The following is an 18,755-nucleotide window of genomic DNA, read 5'->3' as shown; positions in this document are numbered from 1 at the left end:
TCCACTAGCAATTTCAAAAGGTTTGGCTGTGATTACATGTCATTTTCTACCCCTCGTTCAACTGCAAGATGTCTAATAAAAAAGTGGTATTCACGTGTCCTGATATTGACTGATATGTTAATACTCTTGGCCCAAGACAACAGGGCAATGGAATGTACTATTACAAGGATCGCTCGTCAATATCTGGCTACAGTCTTGGCAGTTGGTTTTCTAAGCTGTTTTGCTCTTCACTACCACTGGCTAGAAAATATCTTGTACCGGCCGCGACAGATTTTGCATCCTCTACACTAGACGATTGGGGCTATGGCAAAAATTTAAATAAAATTGCTTTGGAAAATATTAGGTCCAGTGCGTAAACCCTTGGCGAGGGATTAAAACAGGATCGTAAAGTTTTAAAACGCTGGCAAAACAACGCATCCCTTATCAGTCTCCTTTCAGGACGGAAACGTAAGACATCCCTCTTGTCAAAGAAAGGAAGGAAAAGCCGACACGTAGTGTAACCAGAAGTCCCAGGAAGAAGAAAATTGTTAGATCGAAACAAGATTTCTTCTCCTAAGCTTTACGACCTACCGCATAGGTATTCACAACCTTCAAACACCGCCTCATTGAATCTATTCAATGCCAAAAATATTGATGTGAGTGTCAAGCATTGATACTATGAACAATTTTATCAGCAACACCCCCTCTCAGATAATGTACAATTTCAAATTTATTCTAATGAAGACTACTTTATGAACTTGTCGTCCACATCTATAGATTTACAAATTAAAGTTCTAAAAACTGATAATTCAATGCAGATTTGGGCTAATAGGATATCCTATGAAAAATGTATATTACATAATTTTTTTCGTCAAATCAGCGTCTATATCAACGGCACTCTGGTGAGCACAAGCAACAATCTCTCCAACTATACAAGCTCTATGTAATTCAAGCTGATGACACCCAAGTCATACAAGGACTTGAGAGGCGCCTCCACTGGATATGAATATATTACTAATACTGATTGTACAGATGCACATAAAAATACTACAACTAGTGAAGTACATCTAGTCGGAAAAATATGTCATGAAATATTTAATATACCCCACGGGCTACCGCCCCATGTTAAAGTGGATATAAAATTGACACTTCCACCCTCCAATTGCATATTGAGAAAGGAGCTTGCTGGTAATCCTGATGTAAGTCTCACCCTCACCTCAGCAATACTGCATGTACTTAAACAGCAGGTTATGAGTTCTTTTGCTTTGGCCGTGAAAAAACTGAGAGCCAATGGCAACAAGATTAAACTGCTTGGTCCTCATACAATCACCAATCAACGTCATATTGACGTGGGGTCACGCACCTTCACCGATTCATCCTTTCTCAAGGGCGAAAGCCCGTCGACATTGGCATTGGCCTGTTTAAAAAGTGCCAATGGACTAGGATCAATGACAGAAGGTCCACATAACGTCGAAATGTTTGGACTTTCATGTCTTGTGTGCAAAGTAAACGGCATCCCACTCTACAATCTATTTTTTTGATAAATCCTATAGAACAGTGTACGAGTTGACCATTCAAACTCTAGATCATGATTCGCAACTATTCGAAAATGGTATAACAGAAGATATGTTTGCTAAAACAGATGGTCTCATTGTACTTGATTTGTCTGGCACGCAGGATCTGAGTATAGTACGTACGGGGAGTTTTCGTTTAGAGTGTACATTAGCCGACCCATTGGCGGAGAGTATTGCCCTAATCTCACTAAACCAATATGAAACCTATTGGGAAATCACTCCCGAAGGTAGTGTTCTACTATACATGGGGCCATGAACACTAGTCAAATAATCAATGTATTTAATTTGGACCCCTACATGTTCCAGTAAAAATCATATTTTCTACACTCAGACTATCTTGGAAAAATTCAAAGTGCGAGCAAGACCTTGATTATTGTTAATAGCAGTCCGTCAACTTTGCTGACGGTTCATTAGCTGTGAATCTATCAAACAATGAAGACTATCTAATTTTTTGATCATCTTTGTCTATCCTAGACATTCTACACACCTCACATCCAAAACTATACTGAGAGCAGAGTGGAAACTATTATTCAAAATCGAAATAGGGTGCATGATCTAACGACTAAAAGCTGCGGCTTTCATGCTCTACTATATTGTGTGTTCAGGTGTCACGAATATACTTACAAGCAGTCTCTCCACATCTATAGTGACAATCCACGTCTGAATGACTTTCTAGTGGAAAATATCCTCTCAGACTTATACAGTATTGATTTCAGTGCCCTTAGAGTAAGGTGCTTAAAAAATGTTTGTGAATTTGCTTATTAATAAATGTATATATACAACAATATCTTTATATCTTCACTTTTATATTTCTTCTTCTTTTATGTATAGATAACTGTCGTGAATCACTAATGCTGGTAAATCATATGGATTCGTTGTATATTTATCTTGATTGACGGAAAAGTCAGGGTCACATTTTCTACAGTACAATGTAGCTTCACTCTTATCATATCTCTTTTTATAGTCAATGATACTATTTGCATTCATATTATTAAATACACGAGTTTCAATCTGTCTATTTGAAGCACTATCACAAACAGTGTTTTCAAGTGGTGAATCACATTCTGTCACTGCCAAATAAAAATCGCTTGGTTTATAGTCATAGTAGGCAGTGTCATCACAACGATGACGTAGAAACCAGATTGTCTTTTTATTCCAACAGTTGAATCGTAGACCAGATTCCTCTTCCCAGAATAATTTAAATCCACGACGAGACCAATCTCGGAGAAATAAACTAAAATCACGTTGGGGATTCTTTCCAATCATAGCGGGGTAAGTATTCTCCCACTGATCACATTTATCAGTATGACAATTGGAGCAAAGGTGCTCTCTAGGGTGGGAATCACACACCTCTTCAAGACATGAATTACATCCTTTAATTTGTACTGAATAGCCTCTATGTACTTTACAAGGATTACATACTTTACACTTTTCACTATCGTCATCTATAATTTTACAATTCTCACATTGATTCCAACTGCCGCGAGTGTACATGCACAATGGACATATATAGAACATTTGTAGGTTTCCGATGTCAACTCACTCACAGCTAAAACGAAACTGATCGTCTTTGCTCGATCAATTCAATGTGAGGGAAATGGTGGGAGAGAGGAGTAGCTCTGTGACGTTACCTCTTTCGAATGATGGGGGAGCCATCTACATTGAATCCATTGGCAATGTTTTCAAAAGTATATCCACAATATGATTCTGCTTTGTTCCAATTAATATATCAACAAATTGACTATAAGCATTTGAATCACAGTTTAAAAGTTTCATACAATAGTCCAATGGGGGAGAATCACTCCTCATTATATAGTCAAGTGTTCCTCGACAAGAGAATATCCTGCGTTTAAGAGATAACTCGAGAAAATCATCATCCAAAATCAAATGCTTTTCCATAAACACTAGATTTGATCTAAGTCTATCTTTCTCAAATTTATTCATTTTTTAGTCCTTTCACTCCAAATGCTAACTCTAGACTGACCCTGATTCGTTAGCCCTAACCAGAAAAGAAAGATAACAATTTTGATTTCGAAATAATTTTACTGAATAATTACATCAACAACAACAACATGAATAATACATAGCATGTACAATCATCGATACTGTTTATTGTCTTCAATATGTTTCACCAATGCACTTAAAGCACATTGAATTCTATTCATGTGTGCTATATCAACTTTAGCGGCGAAACATAATTGATCCTCCATTTTAAATTTGCTCAAGGATATCACATATCTTGCATATACTGCATCCCATTCCAGACAAAGCCGTGATCCTTTCGTGATTTCCACCGCAATGTTTGGTGCTCTTGTACTATTATCATCAACTCCACTATCAACTTCTAATAGGGTAAACATTCCACTCATCGCCATCGTCAACACACACAAATATATATCCAAATGAGTAAAGTCAAACTGTTCTTCTTCTTCTCACTCCTTTGAATTATATTCACATAATAAGAAACCTCTAGCAAAAAACCCGGTCCTTATAGGCCCCCCACCGATAATATGTAAGCACGTCTCTGATTGGCTGAGAAGGAGGATTTATCCGTCTCAATGATTAACTGAGAAGGACACACGTGATCTAACTGTTTCCCGTTATCGGATCAATAAAGTTCCCAATCGATTACGCAATCAAGTTCTCGGACATTCACGTCCCCCTCGAGTCCTAGATCAATAACATTGTTCCCGTTCGACTTCCATGCGCATGTGCAACCTTCGCCCCTCGAGTTATTACACATAGAAACATCAAATAAATCGATCTTGGAAAAAGAGGTCATTGAGCGATTACGTAATCTTTCTCCCTAGGGACTCTACGACCATATTGTTTCATAATTCCCCACGCTCGTGAATCAATAATTCCCCCATCGATTATGTAAATCACCCCTCATGTCATTCGCACGTGGCCATACAACAACAGATCGATTGACCTTGACACACCCACATTAGACTCGATCGATAATCCTTGAATAAATTATGTCCCGTCAGCATTAAACTAAATTGTAGATGGCAGCAGGGTGTTCGTTCTGTAGTCAATAAGGCCCTTCTACTTAGAAGTTCGTTACGTAAGTTAATTCGTAAGTTACGTATATTTATTACTAATAAAAACGTTCGTAAATAAAATTAAACAAGTTTCGAGAAAGCCATTTAACTAAATAAAAGTAAATTAATATGAAAATTTTGTTTTAATTATTCATGTACGGTGAGCCAAGATCAAAACCTGCATTTATTCAAAACGTTCAAAAATTAAATAATAAAAAAAACAAGTTTTTCAAACTGAAAGTAAGGAGCGACATTAAAACTTAAAACGAACAGAAATTATTCCGTATATGAAAGGGACTGTCCCCTCCTCAACGCCTCGCTCTTTACGCTAAAGTTTGACTCTATCTCACAACTTTATTTTTTAAAACAATAAAAAATTTAGCGTAAAGAGCGAGGCGTTGAGGAGGGGACAGTCCCTTTCATATACGGAATAATTTCTGTTCGTTTTAAGTTTTAATGTCGCTCCTTACTTTCAGTTTAAAAAACTTGTTTTTTTATTTAATTCGCAGACAAGGACGTCCCCCTGTATGTCTGAGTACACGTGTGTGTGTGGTTCTTGTAACTGATTTAGCCTACTTCCTGGTGCCTGGATATTCAGAATAGGGTATGTTGTTTAACTTTTAAAGAAACTTTTGACTGTTTGGGGAGCCCAACAGGATCGAAAATTCAAATAACAAAAGTAGGGGAAACAGAAAAAAAAGATTCCCAAACTGTACCCAATTGTGGGGAAAACTTTCATTAAAAGATCAAAACCTATTGACTATTCATCTTTTCTTATAAGGGATATAAAAATAATCATTTTTTCTTGCAGAATTCATGTGTCTGTCTTTCGCAATAATAATTTGAAGAATAGGGCTTTGATTAAATCGGATAATCGAAGGTACTTGGACAAATATGTAGGGAAGTTTCTGTGCGTGCTCATGAACAGGCAACCGCAGGAATTTTTTCCGAGACGACAGGGCAAATTTTAGAAACAGTTTTTCTGTCGGAACTTGCGTTATTATTTATTGGGATAGTAATATTCCCTTCATATACATTTTGGGTTTTGGAGGAGTATAATTACCATTGCGATAGAAAAAAAAGAATAGATGCCAGATTTTTAAATGTTTCTCGGTCAGGTTTCGCCGCTAACCTGGAGTCCCACTATATATTTATGGAATTTTCAGGATACAACAAACTAGCAAAAATCTGGCCTCTGTTCATTGTTTTTTTTTTATGGTAATTACCTCAACTGACTTTCAACTGCAAGATGTGTGCTGTCAATTAACATATGCCATAGACATCTTTGTGTTAACAGGGAACCATGACCTTTCCCATAGCTAGTAGGAAGCAGTCTTTAAAAACTAACAAAAATTTTTATTCCTTAGTCATGGAGGCTGCTTAGACTATTTTGGTGTTCAATTTTTTTTCTTCTCAAGTTTAGAATAGGTTTCACAATTTCCTGGAAATCAAGGATTTAAATTAAAGGTAAATGAAAATAAACAAAGCAGCCGTAAGCCTCCACAGTGCTAAGAGAGCCAGAAGATAAGAGTCACTGAAGACAGATAAACAACAGTAAAAAAATAAATGCAGAGCGGCCATGTGTTTTACAAAAAATTACAATACAACCGGCAAAGGTGGAAACATTCGCAGACGCATTTGCCGAATGCAAGAAGATAAATGGAAGAAAAGACAAATAAACAATACTGAAATTTATTCTCCGATGTTGGTGTCGACATGGGAATTAACACTTTTTGTGATCGCATTTCTCAACATCTATCTGTGTTGCATCGGTGTTCATGATAAAATGGGAAAATACGTGAATCACGGCTGTCTGCAATCAGAGAAGATAGAACAAGAAACGACAAACCGTGGTCATCAAATATAAAACTCGCATTTAAACTTTTCTGGAGAAGAAAAAAAAGAATATTTCAGCCCTTTTATATAGGTTATAAATACAAATTACATTAAAAGCCTGTGAGATAGATGGTATTAATTTAATTTTCAGACGTAAAAATGTGTTTGTGTAAAAATGCGGTTAAACACACATAGCAACATAAACGCTAAGGACTTGAAACTGTTTAACGAATTTGATACAATGCAAATAAGTATGAAATATGCCAAGTTCTTACAACCCACAAACAAAGTTAGTTATAAGAAAAATATTGAAAAATATGGCAGGAACCATCAAAATAAACTTTTCGGGAAACACGCACTGGACTTTTTCCTTTTCTTTACTTGCCATATGTGGCGAATTTGGCTCCATTAGCGCTTGTGGCGCCCTTTTGGAAATAAATATTGTCTCACCTTACGTGTATGCAAGGTTATAAAAAGAAAACGCTGTTATGTCACTTTGGAGGCTTTTAACTTAATAAAAATTATGAGGTTCCCAACAACCTCCCTTTCATGAGCCTCAAAATTAGAAGAAAATTATTTTAGCTTTTCTTTTTAGATGTCTTTACCTTTTCTTGCCATATCATTTTAGTTTAGTGGTAAATTTACTGATTATCATAAAATAAAAGATTTCAGTCAGAGGCTCTCTCTTCTTCTTTTACTTTAAAATGATTATCTTGTAATATGAACTTTACCTAAAATTTGCACATGTATTGAATCGGCACATGGCATCACAATGTTTTTTGGAGGGGGAGATTGCAAATTTAGAGGAAGTCAAACTCAAACTCAGCAAAACCCAGAAAAAGCATATTAGTTTTATAAGGAATTTTACAAAATAATAAAAAAAATGTAAAAAAAAACATTTTAGGAGATGGGCAGGGAACCGAAATCCCCTCCCCCGACTTTGGTGGCTGAAAGTTCGCATGTTGTAACCGCAGTTATGGAGCAATTACCAGCCTATCAAAAAATTAATTTAAAAGGAAATACGATTACCGTTTCGGTATATTTAGAGTTAAAAATAGTTTGTTTTTTATTTTTTATGGAATTTTGTAAACCCCTTACCTTCAACTGCAATCGTGGGTGTTGGGGCGGGGCGCATATTACTATTCCTGATTTCTATCACCCAATATCGAAACAATTTTTGTTCTTATAAGTCTATATCGACAAATTACTAATCCGTACGTGTCCATTAAACTCCAGACATCCCTTGATTTTTATATTCAACTCTTTTAATAATAGTTTCAACTATCTTAAAAACAACGCCCGAAACTAGCGGCATTACGTGCCTCGTAAATTTTTCCGGAAAATTACTTAGTCATTACTATATGTATCTAATAGTTATCAATAAATTTTTCTCAAGAGTGGCGAAGCAGGGACCCTAACTAATTGAAATAATTATTTGGCTTTCTTTTTTGCATCAATATCCTTTCTGTTTTTGGCTTTTGATCTATCTTGATTAAACTGGCATTCATTTATGCTAGGAACTATTTTTGAGTGTTTGTTTATATTTGTATTAAGTTGAATGAATGAGTTCATCATTTCTCGAAACGGCTGTGACTGGTTGCTTCATTCTTTCAAAAGGTCATTTGATAGAAGAATACAAAGTCTTTTCTTTTTTTCTTATTAAACGTTTCACTAAGGCATGCCAGGGAATCAAAAACGGGCGTTTCACTTCTGACTTGCTTGAATATTTTACGTAGGTGTAATACACAAATCAGCACTTTTTAGGTTTTGAAATAGATGCTATTTCTACGCTACATGTCTGTTGTGAAATGTGCATATAGTTTTGTTTTTTCATAAGCTAGATTTTCAATTATCAGTAAAAGATGATTTTTACATATACAACTTAGTTTATAAAGAAATTCAAGATAGCTATTGTAGTAACAAAGACAAATGTGGACACCAACAATTGTTGCAATTATTTACTATGTTCTGTCGGTCAATTCTGTAGGAGACTCATAGGATTGTGACGTTCGTTACAGAAAATGGTCGTAAGCTGTATCCTCGCATTCCAAAGGACTGATTTTAATATTAATACTTCTGAACTTATTGTTTGATATTGTATAATATTTATAACTTTAAAAATTTCGTAGTATGCTCTGGAAAAAGGGGCATACTTCGAAAAACGTTTAATTCCTAGCAACATTTTAATTTACGCTGATCAATAAAAACTAAGGCCTAATTTTTCAGCTATAGTATTGGATAAAAAAGGCTCGAAATTCTGCAAAATTTGAATTGAAAATTGAATTTAACCGAGTTCACAAAAGTAGCATCGAGCTAAAGGCGCCTAACCTATTTCATTTTGTTGTGGAAGATCATCATAAAGAAATTCCTAGAGTGGCTCTTTGTTTAATGTTATTGACTCTATTCTCAACTCATGCCTTAAGGCTTCATACAAGCTTGTTGAACTGTACAGATGTATAGTGGCCTTGATTCGCAGAAATGTAGAGGGGAAATAAAAAAAAGAATCTGCAAGGGGGATTTTTTTTATTATTCTTTTTCAATTTTTTTTTCATGGTAAATACCACAAAGAAGCCATTTTCACTGAATGTACCAAAAATTTGCTTTAAAATATAGAGGGGTCTTCAAGGGGGAGAATCACACCCCCCCCCCACCCCCAATTGACACTATTGCAAACATATCCATTATGCGGACGTATTTTTGATAGGCCTGGACATAAGCACATGCAGACTTAGACAGGCAAACAGATGTACCTACAATTATAATATTTAGCATGCAGTATGTTTAAACACGTAGCTGCTCACTATTCCTTCAGCGGTTCAATTTCAAGGGAAGAGTACGTTGGTTCTTTTACTAACTTAAGAGTAAATTGAAGGAAAAAATAATTGTTGGGAGTGTCACTGGATGTTTAAAAGCACCAAGGAGCTTCAAAGACAGCTTATAAGACTGTCTTAGCCATTCATCAGCATTATATGTCTATGACCAGAAAAAATTGAAGAAAATACAATGACTTTCCTCAAGATTTTATATGACCACCACCGGAATACTTATTTTTATCTCTTACGAGAACAAAACAAGACTTGTCCGTGAATCATCGAGAACAACTCTAAATTGGTTTTGAACCTCCTTGTATTTTTGCTTCTGGTAGGTTTCGATGACATTTTTTTTGTCACAATTTAAATTATATATTTAGCATTCCAATCGATATTTTTAGTTTAATTTGTGAATTAGTAAGTGAAGAAATATCGTTTAGTTATAAGAAATCTAACAGTGAATTTATTCTTTTGGGAACAGCGTGTGTCAATAACAGTGCAAATTATCAATATGCCTCTTTTTATTTTAAGGACGAAAATGTTCTACTAGAAGATGCCTTCAGCACCATGTACCAGCACATTCGCTTTTTCTACCGGATGATAAAATGACAGTATTAACCTCACTTGGTGCGGTCGCCCCGACTTTTACTAAAATGGCTCTGCTTGACCTGCTCGACAATCGATGTCCAGATTGAGGCCGTCCACCTTACCAGTCACAACAAACTAGTTTTATGATAACGTTAAAAGCATTAGGGGGTTAATAGTGAGCATTCCGTTGAAACTTACAAACGCAACGAAGCCGCAACAATTACTTCTCCTGAGCAAAAAGTGTGCAACATGTTTCGCTTCAACAAAGTTGAGCTTCGAGGCTTAGTAATAACTGTTTAATAAATCTCTGTTAAGTCATGCTTATTTAAGCATAATCTTACTTTGGCATTGGAGTGATGTTGAAGATTAGGTTTCATCCCATTGAAATATTCTGTTTATTGAATTAGTTCAAGAAATAGAACTTTAACTGAAACCTTCCCGGCTACTTTCCGTAATTGCTAGAATTCACCGAACGGCGTAGTCAGGATCCATTTCTAATGGGTCAAAACAGTGTCAAGGAGGGGGGATCCAACTGCGGGAAATATATTTAAATTACAAATGTATAATCAGAAAATACATATTTATACATAATACCCTATGTTTGGAGGGGTCCTTAACCCTTAGATCAATTCCCATTGGCTACGTCACTGCATTTACAGTCTTACCTGCTACTAGTCACGGATATTCAGCCAAAGAATTAGTTCTATGTATAGAATCTCCGTTTCTTTTTTTTCTTATTTTTTTTTTTTCATGTCTAAACTAAGTATGATTATATAAGTTTGTTAGCTTACGATTATTAAATTAGGTTCGATTGCAATGAGCTAATATGAAAATCTACACATATGCCAATAGAAATTCTTAAATATGAATAAAAAATGATCAATTTATTAGCTTTATAAATGCCGTTACATTTCCATAGACACAATTATTACGGCTAATAAATCACCAAAATGAAAAAATAAGAACAGCTGAAGTTGGTTCAAATTTTCTTTTTGTTAAATGCTTATATATATATATATATATATATATATATATATATATATATATATATATATATATATATATATATATATATATATATATATATATATATATATATATATATATATATATATATATATATATATATATATATATACTCAAATTACTCAATCCTTGGTGCTCATGCATAATTTATGCTTACAAAATGGTTATATTACTTTTTTGTTATTGTTTCCCATTTAAAGTTAAACTTATTGGTATTATAATACTTGCGCAACCCAATGAACTCTCACGCAACGCTCAAAAACGTTAAAAAAAGTTTGTCCTTAAACGATCTTTAAAATATAAATAAATACTTTATTTTGTACTATTATATATATAAATATAGATATATACATATATATATATATATACATATATATATACATATATATATATATTTATATATATATATATGTATATATATATATATATATATATATATATATATATATATATATATATATATATATATATATATATATATTGAATTTTAAACTGAACAACTCTGAAAGTTTTCTAGTTTGATTCTTGTTTCTATGATTATTTGACTAAGCTCTCATTCTAAACCTAAATTTAAACTTCTCATATATTTTAAGGGTGGTAATATATGAATACCATTTAGATTTTCAAAATGAGTTTAATCAACGGTCTCTTTGCAAAAAAAAAAAAAAAAAAAACATGGATATAACTTTATTTTGAAAGCCAAGCAAATTTGAGATGCGTAAGGTTTAACCACATTCATGAAAACAGAATTATGTTTATTAAGAGATTTTTTTTATTTAGTTTGAACAATTAATATATTTTTTCGCCTAAAGAGATGTTTCAAGATTATCACAAACAAGCTATGTTATATTTCCTATGTTAATGGAACAATATTGTACAGTTTTAGAATGCTAGTGTAATATTACAAACACTTAATTTATCTTGCGTATGTTAATCAACGAGTATAGGCTATAGTATTTATTATTCATATACTTCATTATACCTTTTTGTAGTATCTAGGAACAACCTGAGGCTATTTAGACTAAACTTGTTTTTCTGTTATCTTCATTGAACTACGCCTTTATTATGCTATATCTATTTTACAATCTAATACAATTTTATGTTTTAATATTTATTCAGTACTTCGAATCCTTATAAACAAAGGCTTCATGAAGTAGAATCGTAATTATTAAGTAACAAAAAAAAAATACTAAAAGCAATAGTAAATTAAGGAAGATAATTAAATAATGAGTATTAAATTTCATATACCTAGCTTTAAGTTGAACCATTGACGCTATGTTGGAAACTCACAGTAGAAGTAACGTACAGTAGTGAAAAGTCCTATACTCTCCATTGAAGATTTTTGAAACACATCTAAAACCACACAAGCTAAACCAATCTTCTTGACCCCGCCCTTGCGCAAGCACAATGACAAATGTTTCTGATGGAACAACAAGTAGCAACAGAAACTATGCCTCTTACAGTCTAGAAACTTTTTAACTTGTTTAACTGAAACTATTTAACCGTTATTCCCACCGTTCTCAGTTGCTATATTTTAAATTAATTTATGTCCACTGCTGCTATCTTTGTCTGATAAAGTTTAAACACAGAAAAACGGAGAGTTGACATGTAAAAATGTTGTGACTCGAAAGCTTTTCGTTATTTTGACTGACTTAAGATTTCATACAAAAGAACCGATTGGGTTTCGTGTTCTTTTTACTTGCTCAAAATTTGATGAAGTAACAACAGGTAAAATACAACAACGGGCAAAAAATTGGGGTTATTTGGGCTTCCCTTCTGACTATCTCTTCAGGAATAGTCTGATTGGCTGGAAAGAATGTGACGTTTGACAAATAAACCAATGGAACTTAAGCACGCTTTATAACACGGCAAATTTAATATCCCTATTTTTTTTACTTTACACTTTTCGCAAATTAAGACATAAGAATGAATTTTGTAATATCGGATCCCCCATCATGAGATGTCATGACTTTTTAACCAGGAAAGCTTGCCATCTTTACTGCCACACTTTTCCTCTTATTTTACACTGGTACCCTCAGGTGATTGGTTAAACAACATAAATCACAGGACGTGAATAGTATTCCAAAGTAAAGACAAACAAAAAATACTTCTTTGGCAAATGGTAATTATTTTCAAATCCTGTCCCATGTGAAAGGAAGTTTTCGCTAGAGTTTTTTTTTTAAGTTGACTCTCAGCCGGTGGTGTATACTATCAAACCAGTTTTTTCGGCATAAACTAAATTGGGACATTTCAATACATTTAGGGTTACCACCATTTTCTTTAATAAAACTGTTTAATTCTGACGGTTATGATTAATAAAAATAATCTCAAACGAATAATAAAAATATAATATTAGCGCTATGGAAATGAAGACTCCACGACGGTTTAAAATCAAAAGGGGTGTTTCTTGAGACACACCTTTAAGGGATAGAAGAAAATAATTGGTTGTGTATCATTTTGTCTTCTGTGCCATCATGGCCCAATTGACCTAGCCTACATGCCATGTTGTTCTCTTGCCAACTATAGCTTTTTACCCCAGCACTGATAGCAGGTTATTCGTAAAAATCCTTATTATTAATATCTTTCTCCTTTGCCAAGATTACGAAAGGAAATTAGGAACAACTTTAATAAGCTACGGTCCGTGCTCCATTTTTAATCGAGAAGCAATTATAAATAAATAGATAACTACCATTTTCAAATATGTGTTCTAGACTATAAAAGTGAACGTTAAATATGCTCTTTACTGCTCCACTTTTTAACTACTGCAAGTAAATCAGAGATAAAGTGCTTACATGCGTAGATCATCCTATACTTTTTATACTATTTAATGTCTGCACCAGATATCCAAAATCAAAACCGAATATATAGATTTTCAACATTTTGGATTTGATGCGCTACAATTTGCTATCTACTCTGCTGGCCTGAAAATGCCGAAATTTGGAAAAAAAAATAGATGACAAAGTGTGCTTTTCGATTTTTTCCTTAATGAAACATGACGTGTACTATTATTTTCTATGTAGGCTTTAGTTTTGAACTACAATTGGTAGTTGTATTACGAAGGGAATTCGTTTTGATTTTGGTCCGCAGTGTTGTCGAATGAGAAATAAAAATTTAAACTTCAAAATTAGCTAGCCAATATCTTGCCACTTTCTGACTTCTGGGAAATAGGAGTAGCTTAATTTTTTCACGAAAATAGGGCAGAAGTCAAAATGAGACTGAATTTAGAAAAATCATCACATTAGTACATGAAAGAACATCCTGTTTCCCGAATTTATGCTGGAGTTACAACAGTAAGCTATTATATGAGATATTGAGTTCCTATGGAAATGTGCAATAAGTATAGTATTTTCTGCTGATTGACAATAGACTATATCACAGATCATTCAAACTACAAGCATCACCGACTGGCATTTCCCTCATTGACACTGTTACCACCTAGCATTCCTACGCCAGATTGCACAGTTAATATTTAGGTTTCCTTCGTTAATTTGTGATGTTGAATCCTATTCAGGTTCAAAATCTCTATCTGGAACTTTTAGGATCAGCTTTGTTCTATATTGTGGATTTTTTCAAGATTTCGGAATGATAATTCTGGTCATGATTGGTAATGTTGGAAAATACAATAAGAACTGGAAATTGTCCCCGTTATTGCATACTATTTATAAAAAATGAACTGATGCATGACGTGGCTTGACAGTTAATATTGGTTAATTTAATACACAAAACTTGTTTTAGATTGGAATTCTAAGAATTTTCCATCTATAAAAGGATGAATTACAACTTATTGAGCTCTGAAGCAGAGCTCAATAACCGCAGAATGCTAAAAATTACAAAAATCAGCCACAATACGTTTATTGGACGCAGCGGCAGCTCTGCACATCCAGCAAGACCAAACGAGTCCAATAAGCGAAACTAGGCCGAGAGCTAAGTTCAAATCTCACCGATAGCAGTTATTTTACCTCAAAATTCCAGTACATCTGTAAGAACTAGATTCTTGTCACGCTAATAACCAGTGGCTAGGATTAACTGAAAAGATTGCCGATTCCAAATCGGACAATATTCGCTAACAAAACGTCGGTTCAACCTAAACAACACCACGCGTTCAATCTTGAATGACAACAATTTACGTTCAGTCTTGCAGGAGCTTTAGATGGCAATAGATGTTTTATTTACCAGAGAATTGCCTGAGAGAGTGATCTTACTTGTTTGAATGATCTGTGAACTGTATCATGGACCAAATTAGTGCTAGTTTTCAAGGAGGAAAATGGGTTGTTTACACCAAAATCAAATAGATGGCTGTTGTTTTGATTATGAATTTATGCATGTATATGTTTGTATATAGTTGTTTTTTCACTTTTTCTATGTTAATCTGTGCGAAGTATTGATGTTTGTAATATCCAGTAATTCTTGATTCAAATTACAAGTTGTATGGCTTTATCAAAAATGGGTAATATATATGTAGGTAAACTTTTCAGAAAAAAAATATGTTGCTACTGATTGCGTAAACAGTCTCTGTCTACCCAGTCCTTAGTTTTGTAAGCGTTTCTGCCGCTGCTATCGCTTCAGAGTCACAATTTTAAAACGGGATGAAATGCGAAGTGGATAATTGCCACTCTGCGTTATTTTATAACGGGATAAAAAAAAAGCTGAATGGCAATTGTGACGTAGTCTGCTTGTAATAACTTTTTTTCTCTGGAGGTTATTTGAACGACCTCGGGTTCTTCTGGAATCAAAACGGGGGGAGCAATTTTAGTTTTGTATGCTTTAAGGTTTTCAAACATTGATTACGTCACCTCATTTACAAATGAGGTAACATCATCATGTCCAACACAAGAGGGAGAATACAGCACTATTGTCAGAAAGGGAGACCGAGCTACACAATGTAACTTTATATATTTTCCCTATTTAAATCCATGAATAAAAGACTATTTTTGAAAGAAGTTCAAATGCCGTATCATCAGTCTCATCTAAAATATCAAAATGTGAGATTTATACTTTCCGGGCATGACGGTATCATGGAAGGCGTACTTCACACTCAAAAATGAAATTCGTTTTTATTGATCTCTTTCTCATTGACTTACATCTTATTATTAGAACTGGTTTTCTTTGGAGACTACACCAGTGATGGAAGTGAATAGAACACAGTTAAAGGCTCACTGATGGTATTCCGTGTCTTATCACAGTAAGGGGGCTGGCTATTTGATGCCGTGTTTATGTATTTATATCTTAAAATTTGGTAAAGCAAAAATAAATAAGCTTTAACAGTGGCGTAATCGGGGGATGTTTTTATCGCAAAACGCTTTTTATATATTTTCATTGAAGAAATTGAAAAAATCCCCCCCCCATCCGTAAACACTTTCCCTACTTACATTTTCTACAATATAGTGACCGAAAAGGCTCTCCAGAAGCCGTTAATACAAATCAATAGCGCAGAGATTAGATAAACGCAATCTTCAATGGCTTCTGCGATATTTTAGCCTAAACTAAATGATATTTAGGTACATCGCCAATACAGCCATATAAATACTGAAACTTAAACTATAAGTAAAAACGCTTTGGGGCTACAATGGCTATAAATGACGAACAGCAACGAAGGAAGGAAGAAAACGGAACGATGAATACAAAACCAAACAATGGTGATTTTCAGCCGATGAATAATCTTCAGCTGAAAATCATCTTCGTTTGGTTTTGTATTTTTTCTTTTTTTTTGTCGTACGTTAAAGAATGAGTAATACGATGTTTTCTATCTTTGCAGAATCTGGAGTGATTAATAAGAACAAATGGCACCAAATAGCTGATGTCTACCGCAACTCTACACTAAAAACTTGACAAGGCCAGTCACTACGACCTTCATCCTCGTAAAATGATGCACTTTTGACTTAACTAACTGGAAGGTCTTAGTGTCTGAATAAATAAGTTGTGAATCTTGGAGAAATGCGTTGTTTGGAGAGCTATGCCAAAAATAATTTGTTTGATAAACAAATTTGCTTGTTTTATCAAATAAGTACGACAAAAATAATTTGTTTGATAAACAAGGGAGCAAATTCACCTGCCGAATTTGCACTGAAAAAGCACCCCATTCAAAAGAATATTCCATACTCTCCACTATATCTGTGATGGTTTGTTTTAGATGTTAATTCTAACTTGAACAAAACAGGACTGGAGTATACAGGCGTCGGACTTTTAATCCCTTAGTAAGATCTGTGTGCACATGGTTTCAAGCTGAAGAAACATAGCTACAGGGTAAGAAATTACCTCCCCTGTCTTAAACATCCCAATTCTTCATCTGCATTTTATATGTCTATTAAAATAGAAAAAAATAAATCTTAGAATGTCCTCTGATGAAACTGGTTGTGTGAGAAATGTTAAGAAAATGTGTGACAATAAGCGAGTTTCATCCGCAAAAAAATCTGGTCAAGAATTACTGGGTCATTTGTTGATGAATTAAACGGAATTAGAGAATAATGTTTATGCTAGTTTGCAATACACTGTATATTTTTGCATATACTTTATTACTTATTACGCTCTCTACTTAAGTGTTAGTTTTACGGTGTTGTATCGCTTTTCGGACATGTCTGTTTACTCCTAAAAATTTTCAAAATTAGTGTGAAAAAGCCAAATGTATTTATTCCAACGTAGAAAACAAATTAGAAAAATTGCACACATCATGTACTTTTATTCTTTAAAAGCCTAATAAGCAAAAATGCATCATTTAACGTTTTCTAATAACTACAGAAACTGTGATTAAGTACATTGTATTTAGTATTAGTCTTATTGAGACCTGTCGGGACCCCTAGGCTATTTTAAGCCCCCTTAGATAGAGCGTGTTATTAAACGTTGAATCAAATACTGATTCAGAACCCTTGTTTGAAATGTATAATTTCAAATTGAGACCCCTTATCTCTACTAATGAATGACTAATAAAGAGACATAAATTTTCTTGTTGAGTATTCGAATCTCTCAGTCAAACTAACGGTGTTATTCTACGCGAATAAAACGTTTTTAGAACATACTATCCATTCCTTGAAAACGTTACTTGCTTCATGAACCTCTCAGGGGCAGTCTATCTTAGCCTATTGAGTAATTTGGCATTATAAACAAGTATTCTTGTCTCGGAACGGACATCACAAAAAATAGCGTATTTTCCCGGAAGAAATGTACATAGTATGCGCACCCGGCATACAGATAACTCTGGTACATAAAGAAATGAATTAATTACGGTACTGGAATTGGCCGAAAAGTGATACGTTACCCTACATAATTAGGTGCCAAAGTCAAATTTTCGTCTCGGATTTCTAACCACCTGCTCTAAAAAGAAATTTTTCAATTTTTTTTTTTAAGTGTTGGTTGGAAATAAGACGCCAGGTAGCTCACGAGTCAATTCGTAGATATTTTTATTCATTGAAGCACCAATTTTGTTAATTAAAGTGCTCATTTCACTTTCATAGGCTTATGTAGTTCTGTTAATTAGAATTGTCTTACATTGAAATACATTAAGCTCGATGTTTTCATTTGTCCAGCTCTACTGTTTAGCTTGAAAGTAATTATGTTAACAAAAAAGCTGCGTGGTCAGGGCGTATGAGAAATAAAATTCCATATACACCAAAGAGATTTTTACTAAAAAAAGAGAAAACAAAATCTAGGTTAGGTGTCTCCCTTTGAAGGCTACGTCTTTTTTCTTTTTTTTAGCGACGCTTGCCATCTGGAATCATAATCTATGATATGTTAATGTACATCTTTTTGAGACTAGACCATCTCCGCCTTATATAGGTGCTATGGTCAAACATTTAGATGCCATTTAGCCAATTCCGCTCTAAAAGGCAAAATGAACATGTCACTTATGGGATGGTTGGCAATAGACGATTTTGCTATGTCAAACTATCCCCGTTAGTGTTAGG

The 18,755-nt window shown here is 34.1% G+C and overlaps 1 protein-coding gene across 2 annotated transcripts in view; it reads left to right on the top strand.

Annotated features, from left to right (window-relative positions):
* LOC148952328 (pro-neuregulin-2, membrane-bound isoform-like) overlaps positions 1-10,814 on the top strand; it is a 188,018-nt gene extending 177,204 nt beyond the window's left edge. The window contains exon 6 of one of the 2 annotated variants that reach the window (XM_089088933.1): positions 9,775-10,814. In XM_089088933.1, coding sequence (XP_088945059.1) covers positions 9,775-9,938 — 164 coding nt within the window. In that variant the 3' untranslated portion in view covers positions 9,939-10,814. The remainder of the gene's footprint in view (positions 1-9,774) is intronic. The other variant, XM_089088934.1, reaches the window with a different exon arrangement.
* The last annotated feature ends 7,941 nt before the right edge of the window (positions 10,815-18,755 follow it).

Source organism: Artemia sp. Qi Xiang Cuo, chromosome 5 (assembly GCF_049724085.1).
Source record: "Artemia sp. Qi Xiang Cuo chromosome 5, ASM4972408v1, whole genome shotgun sequence".
Taxonomy (NCBI): Eukaryota; Metazoa; Arthropoda; class Branchiopoda; order Anostraca; family Artemiidae; genus Artemia; species Artemia sp. Qi Xiang Cuo.
Note: the sequence above shows the minus strand (reverse complement) of the source record. Positions and strands in the feature narration are given on the sequence as shown.